Raw genomic sequence first — 16,755 nt, forward strand, 5'->3', positions numbered from 1 at the left:
GGCCTCCAGAGCGAGAGGTGTTTGGGAACAGTTCTAAAGAGCATCAGCTCTGGGCACTGCGAGAATGTCAGTGTCCGTGGGCCAAAGGGAAGGTGTGGAAAGGTCACTCATCCGCCTTCTCACTTCAGTTTTCAGTGAACCTCTTCCGGACCCTCCCCCCCTCATCCAATCCAACCGGAGCAGAGTTTGACCCCGAGGAGGATGAACCCACACTAGAAGCTGCCTGGCCACACCTCCAGGTGAGAGAGAGTCTGCCAGCCTCATTTTCAGGTCACGGTGGGTGAATGGATTGCAAGGGGCCGCCTGGCTAGGTGACGGATGCCAAGAGGTAGGAGTGGGAGGGAAGGTACTGAGCTTTCCAAGCACAGATTTCAAATATCCTCCCCCTGCGGATACTTTTACCCTCCCTTTCCTTGGGGGTCAGCACAGGAAATGAGGCCTTGGATTCTGCAGCTTAGCCCCAGGGATGTTGGTGCGGGCTGGGAACGAACGGCTATTCTGAGGAGCTTAGGGGGTCTTGCATTTTTGAAGTTAGGACCTTTGGGAATCCCCCCTTCATTTTTTCTCTCTCTCAGAAGCCCCAAGCCTCTGCTCCCCTCCCTCTGGCCCAGGAGGGTGAGAGACAGCTCCCGCGAGAGGAACTAGTGCTGCTGCTTCTTCCTCTTCCCCCCCACTCCTCCCAAGCCTGCTGGCCAGGAGCCTCAAGCCTCCTCAGTGGGTGAGGCCTATTTGGTCCCCATAAGAGCCGTGCTTGGACACCCAGACCATTTACTTAACATTTTAGCCGGCAAAAATAATTATAAGCAAAACTGATGGGGAGCAAACATTTCAGCAGAGACATGAGAGCACAAACTGGGAGGTGCTCACGGACTCTCTTCTAGATGCTCAGAGCAGAGCCACCGTTCCTCAGGCATGGACCCGGATACGTATTGAAAACTGAGTAGTATTCTGGGGAAAAGGGGATGTGGTGGAAGCAGCAATAAAAAAAAAAAAATCAATCTAGCAACAGAGCTCGGAGAAAAGGTTAAGAGAACTTGATCAGATCAGGTTCTGCAAGTACCTACGCACAGCGATGGTATCTGTTAGCAGAGGGCTGTTTGATCTAGCAGACAAAGGCAGAAGACGAGCCAGTGGCTGGAAGCTGAAGTGAGAAATACTCACAGTGGAAACGAGAGACAGTTTTATAACCATGTGGGGTAATTACCCATTGGTGCAGCGTACCTAGGGATGTGTGTTGTGTTGGTAAAGGGGGTGGGGCTCAGGCGTCAGATGCTAACAAAACTCTTCTCCACTGTTAGAACATTCAACTGTTAATTGTTTCCTGGCACATTAGCGCTGGTGACGCCTGCTGTAACAAGCCACCATTCAAAATCTTTAGCCTTTTACTGATCGGATGGGAAAAGGAACATCGTTGACGTGTGTAAAGCATGAAGAATTAAGTAAAGCTTTTCTTTTTTTAAAAAGCCTCCTCTTGCTCTCCTCAGCTGGTGTATGAATTCTTCCTGCGGTTCCTGGAGTCGCCCGACTTTCAGCCAAATATAGCCAAGAAATACATTGACCAGAAGTTTGTACTGTCAGTAAGTAGTTCCAGCTTCCCCCTCCCCATGCTCTCGTGAAGGGGTGTTTAGCAGACATGCTGCATATCGCTGCTCAAGCAGCCCCCATGGCCTCCTCAGAGGGGATGGGTAGTAGGCTTAGTTCAGAGAAGGGCAACAAAAATGATTAGGGGTATGGAAGAGCTTTCATATGAGGAGAGATTAACAAGACTGGGACTTTTCAACTTGGAAAAGAAACTACTAAGGGGGGATATGATACAGGTCTATAAAATCATGACGGGTGTGGAGAAAGTAAATAAGGAAGTGTTATTTACTCCTTCTCATAACACAAGAACTAGGGGTCACCAAATGAAATTAATAGGCAGCAGGTTTAAAACAACAACAACAAAAGAAGTATTTCTTCACACAACACACAGTTAACCTGTGGAACTCTTTGCCAGAGGATGTTGTGAAAGCCAAGACTATAACAGGGTCCAAAAAAGAACTAGATAAGTTCATGGAGGATAGGTCCATCAATAGCTATTAGCCAGGGTGGGCAGGGAAGGTGTCCCTAGCCTCTGTTTGCCAGAAGCTGGGAATGGGCGACAGGAAATGGATCACTTGATGATAACCTGGGGGTCCTGTGGCACCTTTAAGACTAACAGAAGTATTGGGAGCATAAGCTTTCGTGGGTAAGAACCTCACTTCTTCAGATGCAAGTGAGGTTCTTACCCATGAAAGCTTATGCTCCCAATACTTCTGTTAGTCTTAAAGGTGCCACAGGACCCTCTGTTGCTTTTTACAGATTCAGACTAACACGGCTACCCCTCTGATACTTGATGATAACCTGTTTTCTTCATTCCCTCTGCGGCACCTGGCATTGGCCACTGTCGGAAGACAGGATTCTGGGCTAGAGGGACCGTTGGTCTGACCCAGTCTTGCCGCTCTTATGTTCTTATGCAGTGTCTGGGCAGCTCCACCTTCCTCCATCCCCTCACTGGAGGAGCTCTTGGGGAACCTGCATGGGTTGCTGCCATTGAAACTCACTCTAGAAGCTGCTTCCAAAGAGAAGGTCCCTGAGGGACTGGGAGAGCAGCAAGGGTTTCCCCTGCCCTAGAGCTGGGCTGCGTGAGGAGAGGCAAACTCAGGAGCCGGCACTGGCACAGCCTTTGCTCTGCTACAGGAGTCTGAGCAGCTGCTGGCGACACTAGACGTGGCTGACCGTGGGGAGGCACCAGCGTGCACTGCGTGCAGAGGGGTGCGCTCCAAACTGGAACCTACTTACACCGATGAGCAGACACTTTCCCCTGTGCGGTCGGCAGCCCATGTCCAGGGGAGAGCGCCTCAGGACTAACTGAATCCCTCTTTCCACAGCTGCTGGATTTGTTCGACAGTGAAGATCCCAGAGAGCGGGACTTCCTGAAGACCATCTTACACCGGATTTACGGGAAGTTCCTGGGCTTGCGAGCGTACGTGAGGCGGCAGATCAACAACATCTTTTACAGGTGAGCTGTTCTGCCAGGCCCAGCGATGCTGGGAACGGGCTTGGAGGACCTGGGGGAAGCAAAGCCGGAGCATTCCGTCTGTTCCCGGCCCCGCCAGTGACTGGGCGAGTTAGGTTGTGTCTCTGGACATGGGGATAGTATTTGCCTGTGCTACAAGGGTAGTGAGGATTCAGTCATGCGGAATGCCTCTGACTGATGTGGGAAATGATAGGGCTTTCTTCCCCCGGTCATGCCCCAAAGCAGCCCACTGCTGATCTGGGAGCCTGGGCTGATCCCTTACCCACTCTTGTGTAGCGTGGACAATCCTGTCCTCTTCCTGAATCCTGTCATCTCTTTCGGGGAGCTGTGTCCTGTGCTTGGCAATGACTCCTCTCCTCTCCCATCCCTCTCCCTTCTTCTCAGGTTTATCTATGAAACAGAGCATCACAATGGGATTGCAGAGCTGCTGGAGATCTTGGGCAGGTAAGGGCATTTCTCCCTTTCTGTGTTTCTTCTACCACTGCTAGGAGCTCCAGGGCTTCTGAGCAGGGTGGGACCTCGCCTAGTGTATTGTGTGGTGTAGCAGGGACTTACCCAATCTGCCTTCAGGCCCATCTGCTGCCTCAGTTTCCCCTCACACATGTTGGTTCTCTCAGCCTTCCAGCACAGTTGGGTTGCTGAGCTGACTCAGCCCTCCAGCTAATTTACACAAGTCTGCTCCTTCCCGGGTATCAGAGTCCAAACACAGGCACAGGTAAAGAGTGCCCCTCTCCAGTCTGGGCACAGCCCTTCCATCCCCAGCCACTCTTCTGCCGGGCTCTGCCCAGTCTCTCCATATCCCTTCTGTTTAGAGGTCACTGCAACATCACGTCAACTGGCAGCGCAGGAGGGACCCACACCTGCCCGCCTAGGTGGAATCCCAGCCCAGGGAACTCTGAACAGCTGGGCTTTCTGCCCCATAGCCTCAACCACGCTCCTGCATCTCCTTCCCAGGGCCTCTTCCAACACTCCAGTCCTCCTGCTCTTCTGTAGAGCACTACTGCCAGGGCTGCTCACCCCAGAGTCCATCTCGGTTCGGCGCCCCAGTCGGCCTGGCTTAATCATGTGATCCTTGACACATTACTGCAGAACTCATCTCCTGGAGCTAAGTGTGGCATGGGGGCAGCTGAGCCCTCTTCAAGGCCCAGCTCACGCTGTGGTGTGGGATTTCCCACTCTGCATGTGATTGGCCTTCACTGGAGGGAATGTGCTTTTCAGGACACATTTTCAGGGTCCCCTGGGGCTGGGGCCCTAGTGACTGCAGCCCTGAAGCCAGGTCCTTCCTGGAGATGTTAATGTGGTGTGGTAGGGCTGGGGCTGGTTTTATGCTGTGGTTGCTCTGGTACATATTCAGTAATACCTGACCCTGTCATGTCTCTCTTCCCTTCCCCTACTCAGTATAATCAATGGGTTCGCTTTGCCTCTGAAGGAAGAGCACAAGATGTTCCTCATCCGGGTCTTGCTACCTTTGCACAAGGTGAAATCGCTGAGTGTCTACCACCCACAGGTGAGAGGCTCTGTCAGTTACTGGAGAGGTCAAACACTCAGGCTTATTTACAACCACCACCAGGCTTCACTTATCAAAACCTGGCAGCGGGGGTTCCTGCCTCTGTACGTTCACCCCCTCTGACGCCTGACTGTTCCTCTCACCCCCCAGCATGTGCTTTGAGCTGTCCGGCCCTGGCCTCCTTCACCCGTGTCTGTTAACTTGCTGCCTCTTGCTCCTGGGCAGTGTCCTCTGCTGGCTTGAACGTCAGGCCTACTCATCCTCAATGGTTGGAAGCTCATGGATGATTTTTTTACAGGTATTTAGGCCTTGCTGCGCTCAGCATTGCAATGCCTGACTGATTTAGCAGCCTAAATCCTATCGACCATCAATGGGATTTTGACTCCTAAGTGCCTAAATCACTTTAGATTTAGGCTCCTAAATCAGTCAGGCATTGCAACGCTGAGTGCAGGAATGCCTAAATACCTTTAACTATCTGGGCCTTATCCTTAAATATCTGCTACTCGCTGCTACCGTTGTATTCAGAGAGTTGAAGGCCCCGAGTTCCATTCCCCAGCCCCTGTGTGTGTGTGTGCTGTGTACTTAGACAGATATGGAGGCAAGGTCCTTGCTGATCTAGGGAGAATACGGGACAAAAGCCCAGATCTGAATGGTGAAGCTCTCTTCCTTCCTGTTGCTTCCCTGACCATGTTTTTGGGAGGGGAGGGCTTTTCAGTTGCTCAATTTGTCACTGGCAATTTTTAAATGGAGATGGGATGTTTTTCTAAGAAACCTGCTCGAGTTCACCCAGGAATTAATTCTGCGAAGTCCTGTGGGCTGTGTTATACAGGAGGTCAGACTAAATGATCACAGTGGTCCCTTCCAGCCTTAGAATCTATTCATCTACCTGTTTGTAGCCACAGATTTGTGAGTGTGCTGCCTGCTGCTTGTGAACATGTGGCCACAAACTACACCTGGTGCAACATGAGGGACAGAACTCAGAGCTTCTGGCTCCCAAAGCCGCCCAGGGTTCTTCTGCTTGGCCTAACAGAGACAAGCTCACCATTCGCTATCAGTCACTTTGAGCTGCTGCAGGTTGCCAGGCACACACGCTGGAGCAGGTCTGACCTGGCATGCAGCCACGGGCCGTGGTAAGTGCTGCTTGCCGTCTGCTTAGCCAAGAGAGGAGTTCAAATGAGCTGTGTTTTCCTTGCAGTTGGCGTACTGTGTTGTGCAGTTCCTGGAGAAAGACAGCAGCTTGACCGAACCGGTGAGTGCCCTTGCTTGGCTTTGGCATGTCAGCCACGGCCCCAGTTCACATCACAAGATCATTTCTAGACACTTCAGCAGCTAAGTTACTCTGACCCCACTCCAAAGACCTGGCATAAGTTGGATTTGTTCGCTCACTGGAGCTGGCCTGCAGAGGGGTATCGGTCATCTGACGTGTCACAAGCACAGAGCAGGACTAGATACTCTAGATACGCCCAGCCAGGCAGGCTTTGGGGGCTGAGCAGTTTGGAAACAAGACATGAGCAAGCAGAGCACAGCTAGGAGTGAGTCTGTCTTGTATGATTCCAGTCCACCTGTAGCAGAATGCAAAGCATGCAAAGACCCTCTCATGGCAACTCCCCTTCTGGCTACACAGCTTCTGCCATGAGAAGATGCTTGGGAATCGGACAGCCGAAGAAACCAGCAAGAGTTTATAGGGAACTGCGGGTGTTTGAGATCCAGTCTAAACCACTAGAGCTGGTCAGAAGACCACGGGAGAGGGTGTAGAAACTGGAGACAGAAAGGTCTGTTTAGCCTGCGTGAGCTGTCCCTTGTGGAGGGGTGGGCTTTGTTTTACTGAGCTGTTGGAGCCTCATTATCATATCCCCTCCTGCCAGTTCACCTCCAGGACATTGAATCCTGGCAGCTGAGTTTGCCTTCAAGTTGCAATGCTGCTGAAGACTAAATTTGTACAATGTGGTGCTCTGGCGCAAACAGGGCCCAGATGTGTGTCCTGCATTGTGGCTCTGCAGACCCACAATAACACTAAGCAGAGCAATGCTGACGGGACAGAGGGTGTGAGAGGAAGATCAAGGGCTCCGCTCCTCAGGGCAGAGTGCGGAGAAATGCCATACGTGGCTCTATTCTACACAGGCTCAGCTCTGGCAGACGGCTACTGGCTCGTGCATGGAAATGACATTTTAATTACTCATATTTACAGCTTGGGTTGTGTTGCACCTGAGCTGGCAAAGCTGCGCACTGACAATTAGCCTGCCTGTGTTCAGCCATTTGCACATTCTAGCTCCAGCATTCCCACACTGCAGGTTCTGGAAATAGGCCTCCTCCTGCCCTCCCACTCACTCCAAGTCATCCATATTCTCATTGTCAGGGGAAGCACATGTCTCCTGTGCCAGGTAATTCACCGCCCTGCTGATCCCAGGCTAGTGAGATCTAGCTGAGCCTGCCACTCAAAGTATTGGAGCTGCTGAGATGGGGGAGGGAAGCAGAGAATTTCTGGGGGGTTCTTGCTGTGCATTCACACAGCAAAGCGTGGTTGTAGATCCTTACTGACAACGCGAAGACTCATGACTGAATTTTGCAAATCAGTGAGCAAAGGCCTGATTCGGTGCCCATGGTAGGACTCCCACTCACTGCAAGGGGCACTGTATCAAGCTCCGACCAGACCGATTCTGTGAAGACAAGGCAGCGTCATCACAGAAGGCACTGTGTGTTTGTGTAAAGTATCCAAGCCTTAGTAACCAGGGACCTCATGTGGTGCTTGTGTGCTTGATCCCTGCCTTGTTTGTCCTTCATTCAGCCATAACACACGAGCTGCCACACCGAATCTCGCTGAATAAACGTGCTCCAGAATGGCAGTATTCGTGATAACCAAACAAAGCAAAGACCAACTCCTGTGCCTCTCACCCAGCCTTAGCTCGAGGGAAAACTGCCTTTGGAGTCACTGAAACTAGTTATTGATTGAATGGCAAAACTACCAGTGCTGTGGACACCGAGCTGTCCCTGCCTTGCAGAGCCCTTGGGACGGTGGAAACATCATGCAAGCAGCCTTCCTCTTGCTGCTGCGCCCTCTGCTGTTCCCTCAGGCTGCTTGCCGGGCTAAGCTCGGCGTTTCAGGCTTCTCCTAGGAATTGGTGAAAGGCTGGCGTTTCCAAAATGTGTTCAGTTGTGCAGCACCAACCAGGCACTGCAGCCATGAGTGCTGTGTTCAGCTTTGACCAGTGCTAGCTGAACAGCGTGTAAGCTCTCTGAACGTCCACTGACACTTCGGCTTCATAACCTCTGTTGTTGAACTACAAACAGTGTTAGTTAGGAGAACTGCTCTTGCAAACCGTTCTGTTTGAAGCCACCCTGTGCAGTTTTCATGCACTGCATCTCTCCCAAATGAATGTTCAAACGGCAGACTCTGCCGCGTGTGGCTGTATCTGTTTCAGAAAGAGATTTGATTTGGAAGTGAGTGGCTAAAACTTTCACTCAGTGCATTTGGATTCTGATCTAGAAGGCACCGAGCATTGGTATTTGGCGTTCAGTGGATTTGTCACATCCCTTTTGGGACAATAGGTTAGCCAGATCATGATACATTGAGTCCAGTATCCCTCCCCTGCCAGTACCTGATGCCTCAGGTGACAGTGGAAAACACCCCCCCCTCCCCCCCATTGCACTTGGTAAATGGTACGATCCTGCATTTGGACGAGAACTTCCGTTCTGACCCCTTGGTGATTAGTTTACACTCTGAAACATCAGTTTCGATCGTCTGAATCTCCGCATCCATACAACAAACACGACTGTTCGTAAAAGTCTCCAGTCCCTGTCCTGAGTCTCCTGCGGCCGTGAGCGCCACAGGGCAGCTGCATTTCCTGGGAAGCAGAATTTCTCTCCGTTGCTCTCTATTCACCAGCATGTCACTTTGAGTGGCCCCTTGTTCTCGTGGGGACAGAGTGAAAAGCAGGCGATGATCACTTTTCCCTGTGTAGTCTGAACCCTTAGGACATGGGCTAGTCCCAAAGTGGGTGAAGCCAAGGCTCAGAAGGAACTTTTTGGCCCAAATGCAGGGCTCCCCCTCTTCAACCTGCCTTCTCCAAGAACACCACCAAGCACATTAAGTTATCAGAAAACCCATTCACTACCCGGGCAGCTTTCCTCTGCTTGGGAAGGAGCTGGGGTGGGGGGAAGTAGTCTCCTTGCTTAGTGCCCTAGCTTGAGAAGGCTGTCAGCCACCATGCTGATGGGAATGGTGAGAACCTGAGCAGAACAAGGAGGGTGTAGCCAGGGAAGAAGGAACTATGTCTGCTGCTAGGTAGCGCTCCTAGGCAGAGCTAGCGTCTATGCACTCCACCTCTCTGTGCAGCCATATCCTGTCCAGGCTGCCTGCAGGGAAATGTGGGGGTAGGTGCCGGGTGATATAGGTGCCTTCAGCTTCCGGGTCTGGAGCCCAGAGGGTCCGTGTGCTGGACAGGTAGTCAGTGGCGTTGGCAAGGTAGGGAGAGGAGAGAGGAGCAGCAAGGGAAGCTGTGCCGCTTCAGAGTTGAGGAGGAGAGTCCAGAAGAGAGTTCACCCAGTGCCTGTCCTGCAACATATAGTTCCAAGGACTGCCCCAGACACTGGGATTCTGAGGGCCAAATACCTTGATGGGACCCTCTTTAGTCCCTCCTAAGGTCTGGGAGGACAGAGCGGTTCGAGGCCTCTGTGCTGGCGGAGAGTCTCTGGATGCAGAGCTGTGGGGGAGGGGTGGGGTTCAGAGGCATGAAAGAGCTGGTGATTTGTATGCCTAACCCGAGTGAGTCCATATGTACAGGCCCTGCGTCTGCTGATGTGCATGGGATGTGGCTGTGCTGGGGTTCTGTGGCTGAGGGGCTAGACAGCAGTGCCAATAGGTTTGCACTCTGCTCCCAAGCTCCTTTCTTTACCTCTCAGGTGATTGTGGGCTTGCTGAAGTTTTGGCCGAAAACGCACAGTCCCAAGGAGGTGATGTTTCTGAACGAGCTGGAGGAAATACTGGATGTGATCGAGCCCTCTGAGTTCGTGAAGGTCATGGAGCCCCTGTTCAGGCAGCTGGCCAAGTGTGTTTCCAGCCCACACTTCCAGGTAGGTTCCAGGCTCAGCAAGACCACCTGGCATTGCTTTGCACCCGGGTCCTGTTTTTAGGGTGAAGCTGAGATTCTGGAGCGTGCTTCTGTGATCACTAGCGGAATCGATGGTAAATTTAGTGGCAGCAGTGATCAGGATGACTCCTGAGGATGGCACAAAAACAGGAGGCATTAGTGAGCCACCAGACCAATAATCTAGGAGTAGGACGACTGTGAATGTCCTCCCAAGCTACTGATAGTGTTTTCCCCAGCCCTGAGTGTTACAACATTGAGGGGCTAGCGTGGGGATCTTGTGCTGCCTCTTGTAAGTGGCCGATCTGATACGTGGGGGAGATGGGCCCCATTCAGGTTCCTCCTGTCCCTGAGTACTGTGCCCAGGCCTTTTTGAGATCAAATTATCTACTTGTTTACTGCACTGGAGGCTGATCAGCCAGTGAGACTTTCTGCTCTTATGAGAATTCCCAGTGTTGCATGCCCGCAGAAAGGATACCTTGCACTGGCCTGGCTCTGGGGCAGCAGATCATCCATTGTGGAGATTGAAGAGGGGAAGAGCAGGAAGGATGGAAGATCTTCAGGGTCACTTGGTGGTTCCATTTGAGGGATACCAAGGGTAGCTGGGGAAGGTGGAAATGTTAACACCGTGATACAGTGCTGAGGGGCACGCCTGGTAGTTTTGGGATCGAGCCATTCAGCAGCTGCCCCTCTCCACGCCCTTCCTCTGCATTGCCTCTTGTTTGCCATCAATGTGACGTGCGCTTCGCAGATACATGGTCTCTTCCCCACACAACTCACTGTGTAGGTAGATGCCACGCAAAAGCAGGCACGCATCAAGAAGGTCAGGAATTAAAGGATGGCAAAATAATGAATGCCAATCAACATGGGTTTTGTGGAAAATAGGTCTTGTTGAATTAATGTGATAGAGGTTTTTTTATGATATTACAAGTTTAATTGACAAAGGTAATGGTGTTGACATAAATTGCTTAGATGTCTGCGAGACATTTGATTTAGTCCCACATGATAATCTGGAGAGTGACGCTGTACAAAGTCACTGTGGCCCATGTTAAATGGATTAAAAACTGGCTAACTGATAGATCTCAACAAGTAATTGTAAATGGAATCATCAGATGGGGCTCTCTGCCCAGTGCTATTCAATATCTTTATCAATAATCTGGAAGAAAATGTAAAATCATTGTTGGTAAAACTGGCTGGTGACATAAAAATTGGTGGGGTGATAACTAAAGAAAAGGAGGGGTCAATTGTATAGAATGATCTGGACCTCTTGGTCACCTGGGTTCAGTTGAACAACATGCATTTTAATATAGCCGAATGCTAGGTACAAAGACTGTAGGCTACACTGACAGGATGGGGCCTGTATCCTGTAAAGCATGGACTCTGAAAACGACTTAAGCACATGATGGAAATTCTTGACTGTATAAGCAGGGGGATATTGAGATATTGAGTAGGGGTAAGAAGGTGGTTTTCCCTCTGCATGTGGACAGAATTAGTGAGACCGTTACGGGATAGAGCGTCCCATTCTGGTGTCCAGTAATGTTGATAAAACGAAGACGGTTCAGAAAAGAGTTATGAAAATAAAGCTCTGTGAGGAAAACACTGTCTTACAGTGACCTTATCAGAGAGTTTGAGGGGACTTGGTCATAGTCTAGTGCAGGGGTAGGCAAGCTATGGCACGCGTGCCAAAGGTGGCACGCGAGCTGATTTTCAGTGGCACTCACACTGCCCGGGTCCAGGGGGCTCTGCATTTTAATTTAATATTAAATGAAGCTTCTTAAACATTTTAAAAACCTTATTTACTTTACAAACAACAATAGTTTAGTTATATATTATAGACTTATAGAAAGAGACCTTCTAAAAACGTTAAAATGTATTACCGGCACGCGAAACCTTACATTAGAGTGAATAAATGAAGACTCGGCACAGCACTTCTGAAAGGCTGCCTGACCCCTGGTCTAGTGCCTCAGTGGGGAAGAGGTGTCTGAGAGCTGGCTTGTTAATCTACCAGACAAAGGCATAACAAGATATAACGGCTCAAACGTGAAGTTAGATAAATTCAGACTAGAAAGAAGGCCTTTTCTTTTCTTTCTTTAACAGTGAGGGTAATTAACCATTGGAACAACTTACCTAAGGATGTGGTAGATTCCCCATCATTTGGCGTCTTAAGCTATATTCTAAAAGATATAGTCTAGAGCAGGAATTACTGGATGCTGTGGCCTGTGTTATACAGGAGGTCAGGCCCAATGATCACAATGTTCTCTTTTGGTCTTAAATCTGACTCTGCAGCTGAGCAGGGACATGCAGGGACCTGGCGTGATAGAGCCACAGGCTTGTTTTGTTTTTTGTTTGGGGGGGGTTTGAGAGAGAAGGTTTCTTCTCTCTCCCCTGAAGGAAGGGTGAGGACTGTGGCTGAAGTGCCCTCATAGGATACATTTTTACTGCCCAGTTAACCCAGGCCCTTATGTGACTTTTAGCCCAGAGTCCCCTTGCAGCCACAGAGGGTTTGGAGGTGCTTTCACCCTGGGCTAGCTTACTCCGCTGCAGGGGTGGGTTAGAACCTGAGTTCCGCTTTAACTCAAGCTGGAACATAGTCCTCCAATCCATTCCCACAATCCCACTGAAGGACCAACAGGCTCTCCCACAGTTGACAGAATCATAGAGTGTCTCTGATTAAAAGGGATATCTCCCCAGACACACACGGGCGTGTGCAGAAACAGTGAGGACGCAGTAACACAGATGGGCCTTTGCAGTGGGGATCCTCACACCCAGGGTAGGCTAACCCAGTGCTGAGACCTGAGTGCCAGTCACCCGGGTTAAGTGTGCAGTGAAGGCATAGCGTAAGGAGGAGAGGGTAAAGGAACTGTGGAGCAGGTCAGGGAGGAGTCTTAGCCTAGGGAGCTATATGGAAGGTGGTCCGGGGAGCAGAGAGAGACAAGAACATTAAGGTGGGATCCAATTTGTGCAAGAACCCAAAGGTGAGGACAAGGGTCTTGAGTTTTGTACGGAAGGCAAAGGGGAGCCTTGGGAGAGATTTGCAGAGGGGTCTGATGTGGTCCGAGCAGCAGGCAGGGGAAATGGCTTTGACAGTATTTTTGGTCGGTTGAAGAGAGTGAGGTCGAAGAGAAGGAAGTTGCTGTAACGGAGGTGAAAGATGGTTAGGACCTGGATGAGGTCTTGAAGTTGGGGACAGACAGCAATGGAGAAAAACTGACCAGGCTTATCAGTGATGTCAGTTTGGAGGGTCAGGAGGAAGAGAGAACACAGAGGGATGTCCCTGTTGGACAGGGAGGGGAGTGGAGATTTCAGGGAGGAAAGAGCTCCATTTTTAGCCCTTGTTGAGCTTTGGCTGGAGGCAGGACAATACGAGGAAGAGTTGTTGGAGATGTGACTGAATGGAGAGTCATCGATATAACAATAGCAGCTGAAGCCATGTGACCAAATGAGGCTACCCAAGGACATAGCCCTGAGGACCCGCCCTGCACAGGGAGAGGAGGAGCTCTTGGTGTAGATGCAGCAGAATGTAAACGAGGAGAGACCAGAAACCAAGGGATGGGTCTCTCCAGGCAGAGGACCATTGCCAGAGGTGGCAAAGACGAGCTCCTCAGCCGGAGCTCTGTCGAGTCTGATTTCTTGGCTGGGGAGTGCCAGAACTTTTGCCTGGTTGGTGACGAGTGGAATTCTCACATGCACCCTATGACCTGTCCGCAAGGAGCCTATACAGAGATGTGCTTCCCTCCTCCTGCAGGTGGCCGAGCGAGCGCTGTACTACTGGAACAACGAGTACATCATGAGCCTGATCAGCGACAATGCAGCCAAAATTCTCCCCATCATGTTCCCGGCACTCTACAAGAATTCCAAGAGTCACTGGAACAAGTAGGTCCTTTCTGTGGGTCTGGGGGCCATTAGGAATGAGTGAGTGAGCATCCAGGATCGCGCAGGCCTGCTTCTGGCTCCAGGGGAGTTCATTGTGGTGCTGCTGCTTGCTTTGGGGCACAGAGGAGGCATGGAGCTCAGATACCAAGGGGATGGGTGCACTAGATCTGAAAAACCCAAGTAGCCCACAGCAGCCGGGGCCTGAACGTGTCATTTTGGGTGGCTGTTCAGCCAACCCAGTCAGTTAGATGGCCGATATCTCTAGCCCTTGGAGTCTGACTGGTAGGTGTGTCGGGATTGTCTAGCCCAGTTTCACAAACCGTGGAGCGCAGAGACCTCTGCGGCCTCCAGGGCTGAATAGAGGCACTGGTGAATGTGCTGATCTGGTGTCTCCAGCTGCCAGGTAACAGAGAGAGCTCTGAGACAGCACAACCCACACCACAGTTGTGCTTCCCGCTGCTGCTTGGCACCAGATCCTCATGTGACCCGCCCACCACCCAGCTCTTCCTCCAACTGTTGTTAGCTGTTTCAGTTAAATAGGGGTTAAGAGTCCGAACCCCCGCTGCTTGGGTGAATGGCTTAGGAAGCTCACAGCACACATCCGAGACCCCTGGGGGTACATTTGCAGGGCCAGCAGAAACTCACGGCAGCAAGTCTCAGAGCTTGGGCTTGCACTACAGCGCTACAAATAGCTGTGTAAATGTTCAGGCTTGGGCTCTGAAGCCTGGCCGGGGGGGTCATTTCCTGATATTTCTGTGGGGGAGAAGGCAGGAAAGCCCCCACCTCCCCTTCGCCCTCGTCCTCAGGCCTTCCCTGTACACTGGAAAGAGGCAAAACTAGGGCACTTTTAATACAATTTAGGGGAAGCTTGCTGGAGCTGGGATTCAGTGTGTCTGTAATACAAAGAAATTGGCTGCTGAATAAAAACTGTTAGCAAACTATTGAACCATTGTCTGTTTCTGCTTTCGCTCGCCTCTTCGCCATAAAGAATCAGAAAGAGGCACAAACTGAACTGTTCCCTTTGCAGCTCCCATTAAGGGGTGGGGTAAATGTTATGCTCATCACCAGGCAAGGAAATAGTAACTGTGGCCTTGGCTTTCACACCAGTACTTATCACGCACGCACTTCTTCATGTAGTTTGGGCCACCTTCCTACCGTCATGATTCAGAAATGTGCTTTGCACCACTAGACAGAGCCATTTCCAGCGGTTCTGAGGTTTCTTTTCTCATTTGTCTAATCTTCCCCCTCATTTGTCCGCCTTTCTCTCTCTCCTTCCTGGGAGCAGTGCTTGTACTCTGTTTCTGCCTCTTTCCAGTTTGTGATGGTATTTTTCTACTAGTCCTGCTTTCCCTGAGATCTTTCTCGCTGCCACCCTTGCTTTCCCAGAATGGGCTGAGGGACCCTGAAATTCTCCCCTTCCTTCCCCCAACTCGGTCACTGTGTGTGTCAGAAAATAACATCTAGGAGCTATCCCTTTATTGCCAACTGTTCCCAAAGGCAGTTAGTACCGTGAGTCCTCTTTCATGGCTGGGGAGGGAGCACAGAGAGGTAAGGTGACTTACAGGAGCCAGACTGCATGACTACTAGCCCATGATGCTTCTGGGCACGAGTCCAATCTGTGTTCTGATTTCCCAGCACCACAGACAGGCAGGGCACTTTCAGACAAGACACAGTCCCTGCCCCAGGGGCTTACAGTGTAGTCTGAATAAGGCGTGACACAATGCAAGCATCCTTGACACCAGAGGAGGAGGTGGCTTGTTCTCTCAGTGCACGCAGTGCTGGTTCCTGGTTCCAAATTGCTATTAAGTACCCCTCCTTCAGAGGTGGTGTACGTTCCAGTTTGCTGCAGCAGCTGCTGTACACTGGAACTGAGCGAATGGAGTGAAGCCATGTGGGGAAATCAAACAATCCGGCTGGTACATTGCAAACCTCCATCACATGCAGCTGTAAAACTGGGTTGAACAAAGCTCTATAGGGAAAATCCCCGAGCTGGCCCCCAGCTTCTTCCATCTCTAGCTTCTTTGACTATGTGATGCCCAATAGGAAAGGCCCTGGGGGCTTGAATGCTGATTGCCTGCTGACATCTGTGTTGGGAACCACCAACTCAGCAGCATTACTAGTTATGGCTCCATTGAACTGCAGCCCCAGTCACTGTGAAGAGAGCTGCTCCCCCCTGTGGAATAATCAAATGGATTCAGGTCTCAGTTCTTTTCACACTGAGTCCTGGGACCATAGGAAGGGCTCTGGTCAAGCTCCTACAAGCAGAAGTGATGCCTGTCTCCCTCCCAACAGGGTAAGGGACAGACAACTTGATGCTACCTGTGACCCAGTGTCCCTCTTCTGCCTTCTTTGCAGGACGATCCATGGCCTGATCTACAACGCCCTGAAGCTGTTCATGGAGATGAACCAGAAGCTGTTTGATGACTGCACACAGCAATACAAGGCAGAGAAGCAGAAGTGAGTAGCTTGGGCAGGGGCTTCCCCTCAGCTGACTTAAACTAATATCTGAGTCTCCTTGACCGTGTGAGGAAAGTCCCAAGTCAGTACGGTTAGCAGTCAGGTTTAAGCGGTTGCTCCGGTCAAACAGGGACCCTTCAGAATGTAGGGAAGCCAAGGGGAAGGAGTATAAACAAAAGCAGGAAAAAAGCGAGAGGGAAATTAGGAAGGCAGAGGTGGACACCGAAAAGCTAGAAACAACTGAGAAATCCTGTCAGTCTATCAGAAGCAAGAAGCCTGTTGCAGAACTGGTGGGTTTGCTGGACCACCAGGGAATAAAGGGAGAAGTGGAGGAGGAGGAGGACGCTGCAGAGAAACGAAGGCTCTGATTCGGCAGTGCATTTAAGCACCTTCTCGTCACCCATTGACTTCAATGGAACCTAAGCACATGCTTAAAAATTAAGTCTCTGCTTAAGGGTTTTGCTGAATTGGGGGCATGATGGCGTTTGGGGAGGTATCTGCTGTTCTCAGATTATAAAGAATTGTCTGGGGTTGAGTTGTCAGAAGAGGAGGTGCTGGAATAAATTGATCAATTAAAGGGGCTCCGGTCCCCAGCCCCTAGTGATACATCCAAGAGCTGTGAAGGAACTTGGGAATGAAGTGGCTGAGCTTCTAATACATACATGCTTGTTAAAGTCCGGTACTGTACCACGGACTGGAGGGTAGCAAATATTGTCCCTATTTTTAAAACGTCTCTGGGGGTGGTTACAGCCCTGCGAGCCTTACTTTGGGACTTG

The 16,755-nt window shown here is 50.8% G+C and overlaps 1 protein-coding gene across 1 annotated transcript in view; it reads left to right on the top strand.

Moving 5' to 3' along the window:
• The window catches only part of PPP2R5D (protein phosphatase 2 regulatory subunit B'delta), a 42,442-nt gene that overhangs the window by 13,449 nt on the left and 12,238 nt on the right, over window positions 1-16,755 (top strand). The window contains exons 5-13 of the mRNA XM_026653246.2: window positions 129-239; window positions 1,485-1,577; window positions 2,910-3,040; window positions 3,443-3,502; window positions 4,457-4,565; window positions 5,761-5,814; window positions 9,465-9,635; window positions 13,395-13,522; window positions 15,878-15,979. Coding sequence (XP_026509031.2) covers window positions 129-239; window positions 1,485-1,577; window positions 2,910-3,040; window positions 3,443-3,502; window positions 4,457-4,565; window positions 5,761-5,814; window positions 9,465-9,635; window positions 13,395-13,522; window positions 15,878-15,979 — 959 coding nt within the window. The remainder of the gene's footprint in view (window positions 1-128; window positions 240-1,484; window positions 1,578-2,909; window positions 3,041-3,442; window positions 3,503-4,456; window positions 4,566-5,760; window positions 5,815-9,464; window positions 9,636-13,394; window positions 13,523-15,877; window positions 15,980-16,755) is intronic.

Source organism: Terrapene carolina, unplaced genomic scaffold (genome assembly GCF_002925995.2).
Source record: "Terrapene carolina triunguis isolate 2854851 unplaced genomic scaffold, T_m_triunguis-2.0 Scaffold132, whole genome shotgun sequence".
Lineage (NCBI taxonomy): Eukaryota > Metazoa > Chordata > Testudines > Emydidae > Terrapene > Terrapene triunguis.